The sequence below is a fragment of the Bactrocera tryoni genome, chromosome 1, assembly GCF_016617805.1.
Source record: "Bactrocera tryoni isolate S06 chromosome 1, CSIRO_BtryS06_freeze2, whole genome shotgun sequence".
NCBI lineage: Eukaryota > Metazoa > Arthropoda > Insecta > Diptera > Tephritidae > Bactrocera > Bactrocera tryoni.
Window position 1 is genome coordinate 25,065,971 of NC_052499.1, and position 21,870 is coordinate 25,087,840.

At 36.9% G+C, this 21,870-nt stretch overlaps 1 protein-coding gene across 4 annotated transcripts in view; it reads left to right on the forward strand.

Annotated features, from left to right (window-relative positions):
* LOC120772068 (histone-lysine N-methyltransferase, H3 lysine-79 specific) overlaps window positions 1–21,870 on the forward strand; it is a 122,828-nt gene that overhangs the window by 48,385 nt on the left and 52,573 nt on the right. For 3 of the 4 annotated variants that reach the window (XM_040100481.1, XM_040100458.1, XM_040100474.1), the window contains one exon: window positions 15,080–15,225. The exons of the other annotated variant lie outside the window; for it this stretch is intronic. In XM_040100481.1, coding sequence (XP_039956415.1) covers window positions 15,198–15,225 — 28 coding nt within the window. In that variant the 5' untranslated portion in view covers window positions 15,080–15,197. The remainder of the gene's footprint in view (window positions 1–15,079; window positions 15,226–21,870) is intronic. 4 annotated transcript variants of the gene reach the window in all.

Below are 21,870 nucleotides of genomic sequence, written 5' to 3' on the forward strand. Positions count from 1 at the left end.
ATCACCAAAAAGGGAGGTTATCAACGAAAAGTTTATTAAGTCGAATTCACTAAACTTCGATTCTAAAATAATCATAGTTATCTTTCTCACATATCTAAAAAAGTCTGAACTACTACTATAGTCTGTTATTGACAAACCGCAAATCCGAAAGAGTTTGTAAGTGAACTTCCCTGACCACTTTCCAACAAATACGGTTCCATGTTCCAAATACCTTGATTATAATCCTGGTTGAGTTAACATCATTGACTTCAGTGTATTTGGGTTTCTTTCATCTCTCAACAGACTTTCGTATTATTTTTCGAGTTCAAATGTCTACCATATTATATTATTTTCTTACTCCTCACGATTGTAGAACATTTTTGTAAAGCACTCTTGTGTCAAAGCCACTTATATAAGATTCCCGTCGTCTCTTTATATTAGTTTTAGACTTAATGCTTAATTATCTCGTTAGTGGCATGCATTAGCAGAATTTCAAAATTAACATCTCTGATGCATATTTTGCTTTCTGGCGAAGCCATTCAGCCAGAAATGACCTTCATCACTGAAGACGATTTTTCGATGAAAATCCGGATCATTTTCAAGTTGTTGCTCAGCCCAATTCACGAACATACGACGATTCTGGTGGTCAAGCGGCTTCAGTTCTTGCGTCAATTTGATCTTCTGAGGATGTAGGCCAAGATCTTTTCGCAAAATTCGCCACAACGACATCACAGAGAGGCCCAGTGCTTGAGAACGACATGAGTGTGAGAGACTTCCTCAATTGATGCGCTAGCGGCAGCAATATTCTCGACATTACGGGCACTTTTTTGTCTCACTGGCATGGGAACATTTTGTTCTGGTCTTGTGGTTTAAAATTTTTTCAGTAGACGCTCAATTGTTGATCTAATAGGACGATTGTAACGACCATAACTTGAACATAGCGCTCTAGAGTTAAGGTCACTGCCTTTGGTAGTAAGTTTTAATAAGTTCGACTCGTTGTTAGATCGTATATCTTTCCATGATGAAATGGCAACTCTTACAAAGATAAATATCAAAAGAGCGGGAAAAAATACGTCGTTTGCTGTCCCTATCGGTCTACTTTTGTAGCGTTCCTATTAAAAGACCCGGTATATGTAGAGACTTATTCGAAAAATACATTTTAATTGTGGGTTATAAATGTGAGGCTTTTGAGTAAACCGTTACTATCATGTACTAAAGACATAGGTCATGGTTGAGGCCAAAGTCAACGGAGTTGTTTGTGAGTGTGTAGGTATATACTTGGTATATATGTATATGTTGTTTCGAAAGTTAACCACCACAGTTTAATTAACACAAATATATATTTATTCATACTAATGTACGGCATATATAATATAATATTACAACAGCAAAGTTGCTAAATTATCACGAAGAGCAATAAAAATCATACATATAGCGCGATTTCCGGTCCAAGACTTGTTTCTACCACTGCGAAATTTTAAACTTCGTACGCGCATTTGCCGCTTCTACTGTGGCGAGCGATAATAATGCAACCGTGTGGTGTTAGTTCTTCTTACGATTTATTAAAAATGTTGTATACAGTATTTTAATAATAATTATAAATTACTACTGAAGCCAGTTTTTGACCAAGATATTGGAACAATGTTGACCTTAGTCGAATGATTCCCATTTTTAATAAAAATATTAGCTAAATACATGGCTTATAAAGTTTGCTATTTAATTAATATCAGCTTTGTATTTTATATGGAAGTCTTTAGGTTTGGTGATTTCTTCCATCAAAACCACACGACCTTGAGCATTGTTCTTCCTGGTACAAAATATTTCATCGTCTTCAAAATCAAGGCTCTATAATGGAATCAGTAGATTTTTGCTTTGATTTCTGTGCTGTAACAATAGAAATAGAGACCTTTGTAAGTAAAGTATATGTAGCTTTCGCTCTATACTCTAACATTGCAGCATTAAAGAAAAGAAAAAATAATGGACAAAAGCATAAAATAGCAAAAATGATTGGAAAAATAATTTAACGGCGATCTGCGGTCGGGAAGAAGAAGGGAAGGGGGTAGTTGAGGTTTTAAGGGTTAAAACCGATTTTTGGAAATAAGTCTTTGTAAAGTTTTATGTTGGTGATTGGCCCTGGTCGCAATTAAATATAATTAAATTTCCGTTGGAAATACTGCATTTTTTATGGTCGTCACTGTGTGCTTATATCTCATTGCCTTACTCTCTCAGCCGCGTTGCGTTTCTGCCATTCTGAAACTCCAATAATGCAACAGAAACGCGACTCTGCAAAGCAAATGCCAGCAGATGCTTCTTCTTCTTTCATTGTTTATCCATTGCCATCCTGACGTGTCTGCCACTACAGTCGCTGTGGTGTCAAGCGCCATTGCTTTGGTGAGTTTCGAGTGTGGAGTTGTTATTTGAAGAAGTGTCGGCGCATTGTTGCCATTGCTTTTTTCCGGTTAGTTGCACATACTCGCATACAAATGGGAATGTACATATGTAAGAATGTGTGTAGAATGGATTGCAGCGTTGCTTTTCGAGTTGTATGACCTTTTCACTGTACTTATGTATGTGTCGCTGTCATTTTATATTGTTTTTCGCTTTAGTCACTGTCACTGTCACACATGCCCGGGGAATACGAATGCACAAACACACACATAGATATCTATGTATATACATATGTAGTGGTTCCATACAAGCGCATTTGTAAGTATGAATTGATGTGCTTATGTAAAACCTTGACTACAGGTGTTGTCATATGAATGTATGTATATAAGTAAGTATGTATGTGTGTATATGTATGTGATGAGTTTGTCTGTATGTGCTTATGTCTGCATTTGTTGTCGGTTGCGTCGAGTAAATGCATAAAACTTGTTGATGTTTGTGGTAAATGCGATTTTTCAACCCAACCAAACAGCCTAACGGTACTTTAGGTGGAACCAGCCGTCATCAGCACACAGCAGTATTAACCGTAGCAACAACAACAACTAGAATAACGTGTAGTTTAATGAGTGCCTCAATCGGTGAGTTGAGGTGGAGTTGGTGTCATCAGCCAGACAATTTAACTCATTTCTTGTTAGACAGGTATACTCGTACAGACGGTCAGATTGGTAGACAGACAGACAGTTAACAGCAAAAGTGCCCATAAATTTATGCATGTACAAACCTGTACATACAGGTTGACAATGGGAAGTTGTTGCAGAGTTGCATGTGCAACATGAAAAAGTATTTTACGTTGGACTTGAATTTTGACGGAATTTAAAGGATTGCTCATTCTTTAAAGAAATTTTATATATTATTGAAAAAATTCTAAAAATATATACCATAGAATTTTTAACTTGTGAGTTCTTGACAATCAATGTTAAATTTTCGATTTTAAATAAAATATAAAAACCTGAAGATTTTCGTTTTAACTTCGCTGTGTGTGAAATACAATTAAAAATCCTTACCTTTGGGTCCTCTTATTAGCTAACCTCAACATCCTAAACTTTGGAAAGCGCTTGTCGTTAAAAATTATACGCTTTACTACCGTCTTCATTGCCTGTGATTTGCTATGGACATATATGTACATATTTTTAAATACACCTTTGCGCCATGACAGGAAAAACAGTATTGCAAAATAATTTCATGGTTCAATCACAAAATAAATCATCTGTGCCCCTGCAACACATGTGTAATTTTAATGTTATAATGCCAGGTCAACGCTCTAACGGTATGAATATTGATAAAATGGAACCCTGTAGGAAAGCCGGCGGAGGTGAAATTACAAAAAATTATTTAATTTAAAATAACAAATTGCGACAAATATCTGCAAACTCTTTGCCAATTTTGTTCCAACCGACTTGAAATTGTTCAATAAAAACAAATAAAATAATCAAAATAAAAAAAATTTGTATATTTTAATGTTGTTTGTGTTTTCCGAAGTTTTGCTCAAAGTAAAATTTTTTAAAGTAATTACGATTTTAAATAATTTTGTTTGTATTTGTTTTAATAATGATTTATATTGTCTGTTGGTGTTTAAACCAAAAATTATTTTTATATCATTTTAAATTTTATATTTTTATATATTTTTTTATTTATTTTTTTTTATTAATTTATTTTTTTTTTTATGGATTTTATTTTATTTTTATTTTTATTTATTGTTTTTATTTTATTATTTTATTTTTATTTTTATTGTTTCGAATTAATTTTGTTCTTTTTTTTTTTTTTTATTTTATTTTTTTTATTTTATTTTTTGATTTTATTTTTATTTTTTATTTTATTTTTGTTTTTATTTTATTTTTTTATTTTTTTTATTTTTTTGTTTTTTTTATTTTTTTTTTTTTTTTTTTTGTTTTTGTTTTTTTTTTTTTTTTTTTTTTTTTTTAATTTAACTTTTAAGTCTATTTTACCTAAAATTAATACTAACCAACTTGATTAGTTCATAACGTTAGCATTAACGCAAAAATTGGTTTCGCAAGGTCAGTTTTCTCTACAGATAACGCTTGCACTTACACACACACACACTTTCAAACATTCTGGAACAATATGCGCCAAGCGATTTTGTCTGTATGCCTATCTGTGGGAATTCATACGCCTTGCAAACGTACAATTTGCATTCCTTATGAGTCCGCTTAATTGCTCTTAAATTATTTACAAACAGATTGTGGGCGTGACAGATGCCCTCCACTCATCACACTGCGAACAATCCACTAAAATCAATTTACACTGGCGAAAAAACGCCAACCCCGCAAAAGACAGCCGTAGTCTGGCATTTCACCTTGCAGGATTTTTGTAAGTAAATGGAAATAAACAGGTGGCTGCTTTGCATCTTTTCTCTGTGTGTGTGTGTGCTTACATTTCTCTACTTTTTGGTTAGACTTGAAGACAAGTTCTACATACAAACTCACAGGCAAGTAAAGAGAGGGTTGCAAATACTCTTCCCTCTTTTCCCTTGTCATATAAAATACACACTTGTATGTATGTATGTGTGTATTTAAGTAATTCATATTTTTTGATTGCAGTAATTTGAAAATTACAAGGTATAATTTAATGTAATTTGTTATGTATTTATAGTTCGCAGCGTTTGTCGTTACGTGCTTATTAGAACATTATTTATTTGAGTGAATTATTACCGGCTCGGCATTGTTGTGTAATTTTGTGAAATCTTTGAGAGTTTTAACACACTTTTGCATGGTTTGAATAATGCACATTTTAAAGCGAATTGTGTGACACAATTATAATGCAATTACATATAATTTATAAATATGCAAATAATTGAGGGCTTGAGAAATTTTCCAGATAATTCAAGGCGGCTTCCTTGTTAAAAAGCGCTTAAGGTAAACAGAATGAAACTAATGAATGAGGTTCCTTACTTTTTTAAAGAAAAAAACAGAAACTTCAAATTTAATCGGGAATTTTAATTATCATTCGAAAGAACATTATTTGACATTTATTTTTTTGAGGATTATGAAGCCTATCGACGTGGCGCCATCTGGTTGAAACCAAATGTCGCCGAGATCACAATCTTCAATTTCAGGCATGAAAATGGTTGTCATCATGGTGCAATAAGGATCGCCATTGACGGTTAAGTTCTCATCGGCATCACGTTTAAATAAATATGGACCGATGATTCTACCGGAACACAAACCACAACAAACTGTTGTTTATTCGGAATGAAATGGCTGGTCTTGAATCTCTTCAGCTTGTTATTGGTCCCAAATGCGATAATTTTATGTGTTTGCATACCAATCAAGCCAGAAATGGGCCTCAACAAAATTTTATGCTGAAAACATGGGATTTTTTTTAACTTTTCAAGAATCCATAGTGAAGCGATGTCACTTGGTAAGGTCGCGCGGCTTCACTTCTTTTACAATCTGTATTTTGTATGCCTTCAATTTAAGATCTCGACGTAAAATGCGCCAAGTCGTTCCATACGTCAGTTCGATTTGCTGCGAACGGTGCCGAATCGACTATGCACGATTTTCATGTACACTGTCAGCTACGGCTGCTATATTTTCTTCACTGTGTACTGGACGTGTTCTATGCGTTCGAATGTTCAGGCGTAAATCTTTCCATGACGAAATGCCAAACAATACTGAAGAAAAATAACATGACAGCTTGACACGACAGACCCGTGATCTGCCAAAAAATGGGTATTGAAAAGTTACCTCTACTTCCGAAAAGCACTATTTAAATAACCCCATTCAATTGTACATGTTGTACCTTGAGAATTTGTTTAATCCAGAAATTAATGAAAATAAATGTGGAATATCGCCTTCGTCGGCTTCGAAGGGAATATATCACCCGAAAACGAAGATAAGGTTACGTCGGTGACCCTATAAAACATATGTATGTTTATGTACATGCATATAAAAATGATCAACATGACAAGCTAGGTCGATTTAGCCATGTACGTCTGTCTCTTCGTCCCTCCGCCCGTGTGTCTGTATATACGCGGACCTCAGTTTTTGAGATATCGTTATGAAATTTTCCATACGTCCTTTTCTCCCCAAGAAGCTGCTCATTTCGGAACCGGTCCGCCGGTATCGGACCACTATAGCATACAGTTGCCACACAAACTGAACGATTGGAATCAAGTGCTTGTATGGAAAGCTTTTGCATTTGACGTGATATTTTCACGTAATTTGGCATAGCATCGCTACATTGTCTGATAAAATTCTTCAGCTCGAACCACTATCGCACATATGTATGTATGTAGCTGCTATTCCAACTGACCGATCAATATCAAGATACAGATTTTTTATACCCTTTTATGCCAAGAAAAGTGCACCTCTGAAGGGTATTATAGCTTCGGTGTAGATGAAATTAACGTTTTATCTTGTTTCAAAATTTTTTAGGTTATAGTCACAACACTTAATTATATAATTTTTTGTCCATCCAAGCTTCCATAATTACAAAATGTATATGTATATAATTACATCAGTAGTGGAAATAATGGAGTAAAAATCCATTGTTAATTAACCCTAATTTCGTAAATACCGGCAGTTTTTATTGAAAGCTTGATTTTGTCTATTACATGTGCCCAAAAAATAAGGGGACATTTTATTTATTTTGAAAATTCTTTATTTATTCTTCCAAATCAATTTCATCCCCTTCAAAGTAATCCCCTCCCGATGCAGTGTACTTATGCCAACGGATTTTCCAATCTTCGAAACACTGGTTGTAGTCACTTTCCGGGATGGCCTTCAGTTCCGTCTTCGCTGCGGCTTGAATCTCCTCTATCGTATAAAAACGGTGTCCCCGGAGCGGTCTTTTGAGCTTGGTGAACAGCCAGAAGTCGCACGGCGCCAGATCAGGTGAATACGGTGGTTGCGGAACGATATGAGTTGAGTTTTTGGCGAAATGATCACGAATTACGCGGGCAGTATGGGATGGTGCTTTATCGTGGTGTAAAAACCAAGAATTGTTTTTCCACAATTCCGGCCTTTTTAGGCGGATAGCGTTACGCAAACGACGCATAACGTTCAAATAACATTCCTTGATGACTGTTTGACCGGTTGGAAGGAATTCATAATACACAACACCACGATAATCGAAGAACAGTCAACATGACCTTGATTTTTAAGCGACTTTGGCGCGATTTTTTAGGTCTCTGCTCTCTTTTGGCACGATATTCGCTCGATTGATCGGTTGTTTCGGGGTCGTAAGCATAGATCCAAGTCTCATCGCCAGTTATAATGCATTTCATGACACCCTGGTAGTCGGAAAGCATCGTTTCACACACTTCAACGCGACGCCTTTTTTCCAAAAAATTCAATGTTTTCGATACCAGTCGAGTTTTGATGCGCTTGAGGCTCAAAACATCCTTCAAAATGGTATTGGCTGAGCCTTTCGATATGCCAACTTCATCAGTAAGGTCTCTAATTGTTAATCGACGGTTTTTCAACACCAAATCTTTTATTTGTTGAACGTGAGCTTCGTCGGTTGAGGATGATGGTCGCCCTGGACGCTTTTCGTCTGCGACACGTTCACGGCCGGCTTGGAACTCACTATACCACTTGTAAACAAAACCACACGTATCTCAAACACTAATGCATATTTTGACATGAAATTTGACATAAATGTGACTGACAGTACTACCAACCTAAAAAAAAACTAATTCTCCAAATTCTCCGACGCGCGCGGTTTAAATTCAAATGTCACCTTATTTTTTAGGCACCGTATTATATCAAGTGTCTTGTTTGTATGTTTTGTATGGTAAATAATTAAGCAATTAGCACTGATTACAAATCATAATTACTTCAAATTACTTGCCTAGAACTCTCTGGTGTGGAAATATTTCGGCCTGAGTAGTCAAATAAGCCACAAAACCGCAAGTAGCGAAAGTTTATATAATAAATTTATATTAGATACCAAATGCATACATTTATTCAAATTAAAATTCATAATATTTAAACTTGCGCCTATGGTTGTCAAGTTGCATAAAAGCTGCGATAAGTTTGTAATTTTATTTCAAGTTCAAATTTATTACGATATTACGGCTAATCACACGAACAAGCAAAAAAGCGAGAAGAAAGCAAAACAAAAACAATAATAAAGTGCTGGTTGCCAATGACAAGCTTAAATCGCGATTAAGTAGTATAGTTTAATACGTGAACGTTAGGGTGGTTCACTGTATTCGTGCGAAGACTTACTCAATACAAAAACCATTACTAGGAATGTTTAAAAAGAGCCAAAAGTAGACAACTTTTTCTTTGGGAACCCAAAAATTACACTTCTTTTTATTAGCAATACTGCATACTTCATTTTATTCGCCACCACTGTACATACTACTATTTTGCTATGTAATGTAACGACTTTTTTCTAACGTAGAACCAGATATCCCACGTTCTTGAGTACATAGATATATGTACATTACATATGTATGTATAGTGCAAAAATGTTGACTCGCCCAGCCTCGTCTACTCGCTCTGTGTGCTTTGCTGTGTATTTGTCGCGGTTCCGCTGTCATGCTGTCCGCTTATGCAATGAGCCTATGCGGTGTACTAGCTCTGTCGCGCTTTCATTAAGTTGGCGAGCCCCCTGCCGATGACAGCTCCCTTTGGGCTTAATCGACACCTGTGTTCTATTATCATTTCGTTGGCAGCCTTGACGCATACGTTACGCTCATTATTTTCCATCTGTGCTTAGCTGCCGCATATTTTCTCATTTCAGCTCATGTTTTATCTACTGTTACGCGTGTGTCTCCTTTTTTTATTTTATTTTTCGTTTTTATTACTCTCAGCTTACATGTACATATGTACGTAGTTTTTGTAACTTTTTGTTACCCAATCTCGCATGCAAAAGTAATAAAGCATATGTGTGAGTACAGTGTGTCAAATTTGTAATGGTGCAATGCAAATATGTAGTTTTATGTGGTAAAAAGTTCACAATTTCCTATGTACCGTACCGATACTGAAGGCAATATGGCAGCGCTGATTGCCTATACTTTAATATACACCCCTCGAATTGAAACATCCCCATCCCAGCTCGAGTCAACTTTCTCCTTACTTTAGTGGGTAAAGTATGATAATAGCAAGTTTGCGTCACCCTACGTCATAAGTGTTATGTCATATTTTCATGACAATTGTAAACAAAGCCTTCCTCTAATTTCCTTCAGAACGGCATGAACCAATATACAGTAGAGGCCCGCTAATCCGGGCACGGCCTAATCCGGATTCCACTGTAATCCGGACAGGGTTAAAAAATTCAAAATTTCTATTATGTCCCTTGTAATCCGGACCGATATTCTCTATCCGTATTCTCTAATCCGGATCACATATTTATTATTCACTACATTCGCTTTTATGCTTTATTGTTTTAAGTTTTTTTTTGGAACATGTGTATTATTTATAATAATAAGCAAACAGAAATTTATAAATATTTTTTCTTAATACGAGTACATAGTTCTGATATGTCTTTGGTAATCCGGATTCCCTTATATTCCGGATAGGGGCCGGTTTTAATTGATCCGGATTAGCGGGCCTCTACTGTATCTGCCAAAATAATTGCATTGAAAGTAAGCGGTGTGTTAATTCTAATTTTTATCAGTTTTAAGTGTATCGTTACATATTTCCGTTCCGTTACTTCTGTGCCAAGAATGCTTTCCAAGTTGATTGCAAAGTTTTTCAATGAGATATTGTGGGGTTACAATTTATTCCTTCGAAATTACTTTTTTTGTAATTTAGTGTTAAACGTACCAATCGAGGCAATAAAGCCATTATATAAGATTTCTAAATTTTCAAAATAGGCCTCGGTTTGCGCGATTACCTTTGCATTACCGTTAAATTTAAATATGGTGGAAGAAGCAGAAAACTGAAATACTTTCAAATACCGCTCAGACTGATCAATTCGTTGTAGTTTTCGGTCGGTTGTAAGCTCTCGCAGTTTTTATTTAGCTCAGAGCTTTCGAATACCCAAATATTTATGAACTTTAGGTCCATACGTTCTTTTGATATTTAGAGCGTGTCAACTTAATTTTAGCCCATTCAAAATCATTTTCGTTGCTAACTGTCTATTTGACGCTTACTAATAGTTGCGGAGGATGGAGTCATGTGTAGAAGTTCACGCAAGTGAGGAAAGTTCTCTGATCGCCATTTACTTGGGAGTGGCCAGAAACGATTCTTTTATATATGGCTCAAGCAGCTCACGACTTCCGGTCTTGGACCAAGTATCCTCTGGGTATCCTAAGAACATTCTTCTGAAGGCAAGCTAAAGTGAGAAGGCGAAACCTCCCCTCCACAGGATTGTGCGCTGGGTTTGGGACCCGCCACGTAAAAACAGTACCAACGAAAAATTATCCCAGCCTGGAAATCCAACGCAGGATAACTCTTGCAAACAGGTGCTACTTCGGACTGAGTAGGCAATTGAGAAGTAGTGTTCTCTCTCGACGAACAAAAACCAAACTCTATAAGTCACTCATAATTTCCGTCCTGCTATATGGTGCAGAGGTTTGGACGATGACAACAACTGATGAGTCGACGTTGCGAGTTTTCGAGAGAAAAGTTCTGCGAAAGATTTATGGTCCTTTGCGCGTTGCCCACGGCGAATATCGCATTCGATGGAACGATGAGCTGTATGAGATATACGACGACATTGAAATAGTTCAGCGAATTAAAAGACAGCGGCTACGCTGGCTAGGTCATGTTGTCCGAATGGACGAAAACACTCCAGCTCTGAAAGTATTCGACGCAGTACCCGCCGGGGGGAATCAGAGGAAGACTTCCACACCGTTGGAAGGACAAGGTGGAGTAGGACCTGGCTTCGCTTGGAATATCCAATTGGCGCCACGTAGCGAAAAAAAGAAACGAGTAGCGCGCTGTTGTTAACTCGGCTATAATCGCGTAAGCCGTGTCTACACCAATAAAGAAGAAGAATGGTTGCTTAGATTGGCACAAAGCCCTAAACACTTGTCGAGCTATTTTTTACAACTTAATTCTTTGGTAACAACATATGTAGTGTTTCTACTAGTGGCGTCCATCGTAGGGAAGTTACGAATTCTTTTGCATGTCGAGTATAAAACTCAACGGTTCCATTACAATTGTAAGTTACTATTTTCTAACACATCTACATTTACATGCCTGTTTAGCCTGCTAATCTGACCAGTCTTTGGGTTGTTAGTACCTGTATCGCTTTCTGCTTCTCTATATAAGTTTAAATAAAGAAAGGATCACTTTAAGCGCAGTTGGAGTAGCACGGTTGCCAAAACTTAAGGTAAATGGCTGCTCACAGAATATACCTACAGCTGGCTTACGCATTGCTTACAGCATCTAATGGCGTTTACTCTGACTTTATATTGTCCTCTGTCTCTGTACAATTCGCAAGGCTGCGCTGCAACAGAGACGGCAGTAAACAGGTTTCTCAAGCTACAATATTGTACGCGCATCTTTAGCTGCTGGCGGCTGCTTGCTTAGGCATTGTCGACTGTGTTGTGGCATAAAATGTGCAACATCCAGATATAAAATTTTCATCGTTGCGCACTTTGATTGCATGCATTATTTCGTATTTTTATACCCTTGCCACATGTTACTACAGAGTATAATAGTTTAATAGTCGGTACCGTCTGTTCATCCATGCAAGCTGTAACTTTAGTAAAATTAAAAATACATTGATAAGTAAGTTTCTTGGCAAAAAGAAAAATTACGAGTTCTAAGATGGGCGTAATCAGCCAATTAATATAACGGGATAGAACTTTGCTCGAGTAATGCCTATAGGGTATGCCACCTTATTGCCAAAAACTGTCAAAATCCAAAAAATTCGGTCAAGCCCTAGGTACCGAGTATTTGGACCCCAGTACCTGTGGTTGACTTTTTACAGGAAATATTAGTCAATGTGTCAGATTTATAATTGAAGTTCAGAGAGAATGCTTTTCTGACAGTTGTAAGCCTTTGTGCTACAAATGGGTTGAATGGGGTCAATACTTCCCTGAGCTCCCAATATACCTAATCAAAAGATTTTCGATACAGCATTTTATACCACTTATGTGATGTTAGTTATCTCAATGAAACTGGGAGAGCTTGTTTTACTCAAAACAGTGAATCTTTGTGGCTTTTACTCCATATGATTGAATCTAGGGAACATTTTTTGAGCTGGTAGTATTAACAAACATAGACAAAGTCGGATCGATACGACGTCAACTCTCATGTACTATATATAATGATTTTTTTCTAACAATCCTTATGTCGAATATATCGGCCAGTGTATAAGCTTGGATTCTTGCAAGTTGCAAGAGTATAAAGAGAGTATCGGGTTGCACCCGAACTTAATGCTTTCCTACTTGTTTATGTTGTTTTGCTCCTAAGTTTCTTCACAAAAGCCGCTTGGCTTTGTTTGCCGCAGCGTTGCTTAGGGAATTTAGCCACTTGCTACGCTCTTAAATGCACACTTCTTTTCGATTTGTGTTGAAAAATTCGTGGAAACAAGTTTTTATTTTTAGTATATTTTTTCAATTATTTCTTTTTTACATTTTCGTATCTTGTCTTCTACCAAAGGCAGTTTAGCATGTTTGACCACCGCTTCGGACCATTATGAGTGAACTTCTTTTTGCATATTTTCTATTGCTGCTGTCTGTCGTTTGTACACCATATACATACATATGTATGTACATACATATGTATACATATAGGTATGTAAGCTTGGTTGTGGATATTTTTGTAAGCTAGAGGACAGGTCTCTGTTGGTCCTATCTACCACCTGTCATGCCAAGAAATTTTTGTGCAGTTTATATTTGTTTGTAAGTCGAAAGGTGAATAACAGGAGTAAATGTTCACTTGCTTGATCTTAAATCTCAGTCTTTCATCTTGAAAAACCATTCTCCGTTGTAATTTGTATTGCTTTATCCAGTAAACATAATTTAGAAAAGCTTTTCGTCGAGTAAGCTCGATTTCAGAAATATAGACAATTTTCTCTCTTTAATATTTTGGCCTGTTCACCATCCCTACTATCCTGAAGTGTGGTACGATCTGTATGGATGGTGTTAGTAGACTTCAGTTATTCCTCATTCATTGCTTGGAGCATCCTCAGAAGAAGGACACTATTGGATAGTGTTTCCGATTGCGCCACTTACGATCTCTATATTTCTCTCTGTCCGGTTACCAAAATCAGCCATCATTTCCTAATCGCAACTTCTAGGTATAGCGAAGGCCTGTGGTGTTATATTCAGTAACTACGGGAGAATACAGAAAGGAACTATCTATATACACGGCGAACCAGTTGGCTTTGCTTGCCTTTTCGACACCACAGATTAATTCCAACGTAGTTAGTCAACAAATGCAGCAAGGCTTTAAGCTCACTGGCAGGTCAACTCTACTTGTCCACAATTTTGGTTCCCGGTCACACGAGCAATTTTGGCAACGAAAAAGCAGACGAATCCGCTGCTCATTTAATGCTGGGAACGATCAACGGAGAGCTTTGTACTCATTTTGAATAAATAGCTCAGAGCAGATGGAAATTAATAACGGAATGCAAGATAATGTAGTAAATATGGCCCAAAATTTATAAGGCTAGAACCTGGCCTTTTGGAGAACATGCGCTGAAAATGGGTCTGCCCTATAGAATATTTTCCGCAGCCGCAAGCTAGAAGAGTATATAAAAACACAAAGCAGACACAGATTACTTAGAAGCCATCAGACATTAAACCTTGAATGGCTGTCCTCAAAAAGCATGACGAATGTAAGTAGTTTCATTGAGATCACCGACTGCTTTGAGCGCATTGATGAAACTAGATGCCACCTAACACACTCTAAATGTGAACCCCACTATAGGCAGAGTTGTTTTAAATGTTCCACATTATAAAAGTGTTAGAGTTTAAGCTTAAAGCTAGTATTACAATACCGATATCCATCTTAACTACAAATTAATATTTGCTAAATGACGCAAAAGAGTCGTCGTAGTTTATACGCTTACAGACCAAAACCAATAGCGGATAGGATAGTAGCCAAGTCTTTCTCTACTATAACCACAATTTTGAGTTGTCAGGAGTCAATTAGGGCTTATCACCCCAACAATGGGAAAGTATTTGAAGTACCTGAGGAGTGGTACCGATTATGTAGAGTTCCTTGGATTGAACCTTAAAACCATATTAAAAGATAAAAAGTGTTTTTTGTTAAAATGATTCGAGAAAATATTTTTTCTTTCTCAAATAATTGTGATATTTAATCTTTGACATTTAATATATACTTAAGACTCTCTTCAGACTCAGTAGACTCTAATCATAAATAAATACTAAAAAATACTTAAAAAGGAATCTGAACGAAATATTGCTCTAGTAGAAACCTAATCTCGCCAATTAATACATACATACATACATATGTATGTACATATATTACTTATGTGTTGCTTCATTAAATAGAAAATTTAAGTGGCAGCACGGTGCAAGTATTTGTCAATCACTGCAATCACTGTATTACAAAACCTAACCTCAGAAATAATACGCTCTATTTTGATATACATATGTATGTATGTATGTACATATATTTTTTTTCTATAATATAAACTTTATTTTACAACACTTAATTCATTTGTTAATATTTAAAACATTTAAAAATATTTTCATTTACAAATTAAGAAATCTCTGTGAATAATATGACTAAATCTCAATGTTTCCGCTCTCTCTTTTCAGGTGTTTCGTGCGTTGTTTGTGTCTCCTGCGTTATTCGTCTGTTCGGCTCGCGTATTTCTTTATTCGTTATGTTGTACCGTTGCGGTTTACTCGCTTGTGAAAATACGCTTAATTGATCATGCTGCAGTTTTCAAATCTATTTTTAGGTATGTACCACATATAAACTTAACGAATGTGCCTATACAATAAAAATGTATAATTATCTATAAAACCAGCGTGAATTTTACGATTTTTCTTTTTCTAGATCCTATTTGATTTTTTCTTTTTAATTCTGCTTTTTGTTTTGTTTTTCTCATGCATTGCTTCATTTCTTCTCTACATTCAGTTTTGCGGACACTCTTTGAACAACATCATATAAGCTCAATATACCTATGTATGTATAAGTACTTACGTACATACATATATATATGTATGTACATATATGCATTTACATAATCTTTTTTTTTATTAATGTGTTAACAAAACTCGTTCAGAGCTTTATGATCTTTAATTTTATTTTTATCTTGATTTTCGTTTTTTGTTTCTCTTCCATTTACACGTGTCAAAGTATGGGCGTTTGGTCGCTATGTGTGTGCGTATACACTGTTGACTGAGTTTTTCATGATGATGCTCGTTTGTCGGCATATACATTTGTATGTATGTACAAATGCTGTAGATATGTTAATGTGTTTGCTTAATTTTGTGTATATGCCTGTCAGAAACTGGTTGTGTGTGCAGTGGTGTTCACTGACCTTTAATGTTAATTTGTGGCGCTTTTATACACGCAATTTTTTTCCGAATTTTTTGAGAATTTTATTATGCCCCTGCTTATTTTATTTTGCGCCGCTCTCACTCTCTAACCAATTTAACAAACATGATCTCTTCGGTTAGTTACCTCGCACGGTTTAATTATATTTTGAATTTGGTCATTCAGCTGCGCAGAAATAGCAATTTTATTTAATATTTTTAATTTCACCGGTTTGTTTTTTTAAATTACGAAGTCATTTTGCCTGACTTGAAGAAATCGAAAACTCAAACAATAATAATAATTAAGAAGAATAATAATTAAACAATTGTGGCATATTTGCATCCCTTAATAAAAAAGTTAAATCACATTTTTTGGGTGCAGTCGTCTCGATCACAGAACTTGAAAGAGTTATCAATACTTTGACACCTCTTCTTTATATCATAGCAGAATAAAATCAGCGATTTTTCTTCATTTACTTAGTTTTTGAAAAGCTGCAGCATAAGCACAAATATGGTTATTGGCAGCACTTTTCAATGTTTGAACTTCTTTTTAAATCATCATTCTAGGTTGATTTTCATGCAGTCAAATTGATCTTTTTTTCAATTTAAAAACATATACATACATACATATATGAAAAAACGCTGACAAAATTTGTTACTCGTTTTTAAAATGTTAGATTACAAGACCTTATAATCCTTAAAAATCCAAATAAGTAAACAAGAACAGTTCTTTGGGCTCATTCAAGCTTCTTAGCCAGCGTAGCCTTTTTGCGACAAATACAACATACATAAGTAGATCATTAATGGCTTGACTACGGTTTCGTAGAGTCAAAACACTACCTTTGGTGAGAGACCGCACCTTTTCCCTATAGCAATATAAGGCAATCTATGCATTCCTTACTCTCGCCTTAATATTTGGCCTCCATGACAGCTTTCTATCAAGGAGGCCAGGGGTTAGTAATTCACATTAAAAAAAAGTAGAAGACGTGAGCCTTCGAAACACGGGACATATTATACCTCCAGGAAAATAAAACCATTTAAATTTTACTTGTATAAGCCGCTTCTACTCGCCCAGTTGAATGCCACATTGAGGTACTTTCGATGGTGCTTAAGAAACGGTCACTTTTTATTGTATATATAAAATGATGAATGTGAATTGTGAAATAGTAAAATTTTTGACGATGATTTTGTCATCTACTTATCCATCAACAGCGCGATATCACACACTATACAGATGCCTCATAAGCACCTGAATCAAAAGATTTTATACTGAACACTCCAATAAACCCACACTTGTCCTAACATCTAGAATCAGAGTTTATTAAATTTAGGCAATTTGCGCTCTTAAATTTGTGATCATTTCTCATTAACGCCATGCGTGACACAATGCCTTCAGCGCAGCAGCGACTTGTGCAACACATTTCTGCTTTATTCCCAATATTTCTTTAATTCTTTTATTTATTGTTTTTTTTTTTTTTTGTAATAATGTTTTTTGTTTCGCATTCTGTATGCTCGGGAAAACGTGCAAGCGTGCAAGCAACCAAACAACCTGCTGCTTCGCCATTGAAACCTTAACCCTAACCCTCAATTGAATAATCATGCGACCCGTTGGGATGCCAATCAAACGAGGACAATAAACAACAATAAATACTACTTGTAGTGCTAGTGTTGTTGTTGGTGTTCATGAAAAGGATGTGGAATAATCGGATGGAAAAAAGTGTGCAACGGTGTGAGGGTTGTTTTTCGCTTTATTGAATAACGCTCTGGTGAATGCGAAAAAGGACAACATTCTCTGACATATATACTAGTGTCTGCGAGTGTGTGTATGTGCGCCATAATCCTTTGACAATGCGGCAAGTCGATGTAATGAAGGGCGTTTTCGTCCGGCTCCTGCAATGAAATGGAGAAAAAGAAAAATTAAGAGGAAGCGCATGTATTCGTTTGGTTATAAATACGTGTATAAAGAACACATAACAACAACAACGACAAAAAATAAGAATACACGTCCATTATAAAGAATAAATCAATAAATGCCATACAGCGGTGTCCAACCCCCCTCCAGCAGACATCACTTCATTCTTTGCATACGAACACATACATATATACGTATAATCTGTATGTATGTCACACAGAGCAATCCCGAATGTCCTTGTACATTTTTACTGGGAGTTATTTTCGTTGGTTTCCACATTCGTTACATTATACAAGTGAATAATTCAATACAGAACAATGCTCTGGGTGTTCGCTTGCGTTTGCCACTTTTGAAACTCAGTTAAGGTCCACTCAATCGGCTAATGGCACGTTCCCGACACGCGCTTCTTGCTTTGCTGGGTGCCGCTGACACCCTTGATTCGGGTTTCTAACCCTCACACCCATTTTTTGGGGTTATTTTTAATAAACTTCGCTGTTCCGCGTCTTAAAACCTCATTAGCCATATGTTTGGGCGCGAGCAGTTGCTTAGCGACTGTTTTTTTCGTCATTAATCGTTTTCGCTACTGATCATGTTCGACTCTAAGCTGTTGACGTAGGCGTTCTAAAAGTCGTCTCACTTCCAACGTTTGAAATGCGACAGAGAAGCGTGTTTTGAAATTTAATGTTGCAAAGCAGCTTGAGAGAAACCGCCCTTAAAATGGATTACGAATTTCGATAAGTGTCTTTAATCACTTTTTTTTTAAATTAGAATCTTTAAATATTTGATATACGGAACATATTATATTTTCATTAAATTTTTGCATCGCTTACAATTGTCTAATATGAAAACATAGTCTCTGAAACCGGCAACGTAATGGTAATAGCAAGTAAGAAAATGCACATTATGGGAAATCGTCGTTAACCCACCAAGCTCTCGTAGTTTGGACATTTCTGAAACATCACACTTTGTCCCTTTGAAAATACCGTTGGAAGCCTGTGCTTGACGTGAATTTAACAGGCCCTGCGGCCTCACTACCGATACCTCCTCCAGTGTACCCAGTGTGGGGACGCCAGATGCTTACAGCGTAGTCTAGCTCAATGCGGGACAAGTGCAAGAGATGCTCCATTGTTTCCCTGGTGCCCTGCTCTAGACATTCCCTGCAGTTTTCTCGATCTGTAGTAGTAGTAGCTCATTCCATCAGGTTTTGATTTTCTTTATCATGCTTCTGTCGAGATCATCGTATAGGCAATGCATGAGTTTCCTAATGTTGATCACGTTTTCGGATGTTAGCCGTGCACCATTCTTGACAATCTCGTCTAATATTTCATTGCCCTCGATGCCTTTGTGCCATAGCACCCAGTAGAACTGAAGCTGCTTACTTCTGGCAACACATTTCACTGCTGCCTTGCTTCTCAAGACACTTCTGGCCGATATACGATACGAGGTTACTGTCTTGATTGCTGTTTGGCTCTAGATGTTGACTTTGGAATTTCTGCAGGTGCATTAGAGGCCAGCTCCGCGGCTATAGCAATATCAAAGACCTCAGCTTGAAATATACTGCAGTGGTCCGGCAACTTAAAAGATTGCCTTATGCCTAAGTCTGGACAACATATTCCCGCACCAATTCTATCGGCCATTTTCGAGCCTTCCGTATAGATGTTAAGAGTGTTGCGCATTGCTAACATACCTTTACGTCAGCCATCTATGTTTACTTTGAACCTTCTTTCCCAGTTGAAAAGTGGGGTATGTCGTTGGTTTTTGCCCAACTGCATCGAGCTCAAATACACATCTTCTATTACATGTAATGATATTTCTGTTGATAATTAGTTTCGTTCCTTCAAGCAAGTCTTCAAAAGTTTAAAAACTCAAATAATTTGAGTTGAGCTGCATTTAATTCTCTTTCATTGTCGTCGAGACCAGTATGAGTAACTATCACTATCAGTCGAGTGAGAACCAGAAGGAGAAGGTTCATACCATCCTAGATCAATCGTAAGTGGTAATAGAAACACAACAACTAACGATAACAGATTTGTAATGGAATCAAGGTGCCTTGTCGAAACACGAAATACAACTAGTTTTAGTTTCATGACTTTACTTGTCTTTCCAGCTTTCAAGGCTCCATTGGATTTTGTCTAAACATTATTTTCTTTGAAATTATAATGTAAATTATTGTTTTGCCTATCATTTACGTCCATCCAACGGTTTCTCAACAGCTCGCACACTTAAACTTTTGCAAAAGGTTTAAAGGCCTTCTTAAAGTTCTCGTACATTTCAAGTGCTTTCACTTTTGTAGTCAACTGCCTGTCATTATTTTCGCTTCATTTTCCACCGTACTTTCAGATGCACATTTATCCACGTCTTAACGTTTCTTATGGTACAAACTAATAATACCGTGCGTTTCTCAGTCACTTGTTATTAGCTTTTCTTTTATCTCCATCATAAACATTCGTAAATAATGTATGGCTCTAATGTAATTTCGCCATTTTTCAATTTCTCATTTCCAGACAATTTCTTGCAATCTCAATCATAAAAGTGAATGGCTGAGTGAGCTTGGTCGTAAGGTACTGACGGACTCCAACAAATTCTTACGTCTGCAATATCGCCACTACTGGTACCCTAACATGCCTGCCTGCTCTATATTTCACGGTTTTTATTTTTGTATTAGCGTCAGCAAACCATGTAGTCTATAAACTTTATCTTATTTTCCTTTTTTGCGGAAATAAATTTTCCTCGGTCGTAATCTTTAGCTGCAGCTACAACCAAACTTCTTCACTCCTTCACTGTGTTCCGTTAATGTTGAGAATTTCGCTTCTAAAACGCCTTAAGGAAATTCTTGCCCTGTTTTGGTTTGTATGTTCGTGGCTGCTCCAAGTCGCCTGCAGCATTCAATGGCCCGAGTACAGAAGTTTTTCACTCAACTTCCGTATATTCCTTTCTGCTGCAAATTTCTGCGGGAACTCCTAGCTATGGGATATAATATCCTTCATACTTTATATTTACCTTCAGTCACAGACACCGACCCATACACTTCAGCCTCAAGCTAAATATGAGTTCGGTTTTTGAAACTATTATACCGGTTCTTCCTGCAGCACCGCTTCCATATACGTATATCCATATTAATACAAATATTCATTTGTATGTGTGTTTGTGGGTATATGCGCGCTCATATCCTATTACTGGATTCTCTTTCATTGTTATTTACTTCGTTACCTTCGGCATTGCTCGCATTGTTCTTTTGTTTCTGCCATATAGTAAATTACCTACTCCATGGCTCCACGGCTCCATGGCTCCACAAAAGTTTTCCACACTTTCAGCCAAAGCACTTAACTACTTGAGTCAGCCTGAACGCCAGACAATCAGCCAGTCAGGAGTCGGCGGCAATCGACGCGCCATTTCAGTCAGTCAGTCGGTCGGCCGTCATTCCACGTTCGCAGTCAGATTTACGCTTTATCTAGGGATAAATGCTGGAGCTGCTTGCCATACATTGTTGTTGCCGCTCTGCGCCATTACACAAGTACCATACACTTGTATGTTTGTTTTTCTTGTTCACCATTTTCCTAGAATAGTCCGTCTGTCCTTCGCCCGACATACCTGCATACCAGGAAGAAGATTTCTTTTTTATTCATTGCATTGTGTCTATCTTCGCGCTTCACTCTTTGTCACTGCTGCCACATAACGCCCACAAATTCCGATTGCTTCTCCAAATAGCAATTTATTGTGTTGGTATTAGCCGCGTTTTGTTGTTGCAGTTGGTTATCGACTCTATTTCTTCTTACATTTTTACATACATCCATATAAACAAATACATATACAGGTATATAAGTACGTTTGTATTTGTGCTTGCAACTGGCGATATGGCAACCTTGCTTGAGTTAGCCGGCGCTGTTGCCACATTTCGCGGCATGCAGCCAAATGTTGCACGTTTTTTCTGTAAACGTTTTAATTTTTTTCGTTGACTTTCCGCACGCGTCTCGTTACGGTGGGTGTGTCTGTAGTGTAAAAGCGCACTATAACGGTGGCGAGTGGAATTCACAAGCACAAGCGTGCGTGCATGTGTGTGACTTTGTGTATATTATGTACTTATGACTTTCTGTGCCTCTATGCTTTTCATCTGCCTCGCACCATACCATCCACCCTCGGCAGTCGACTGTCG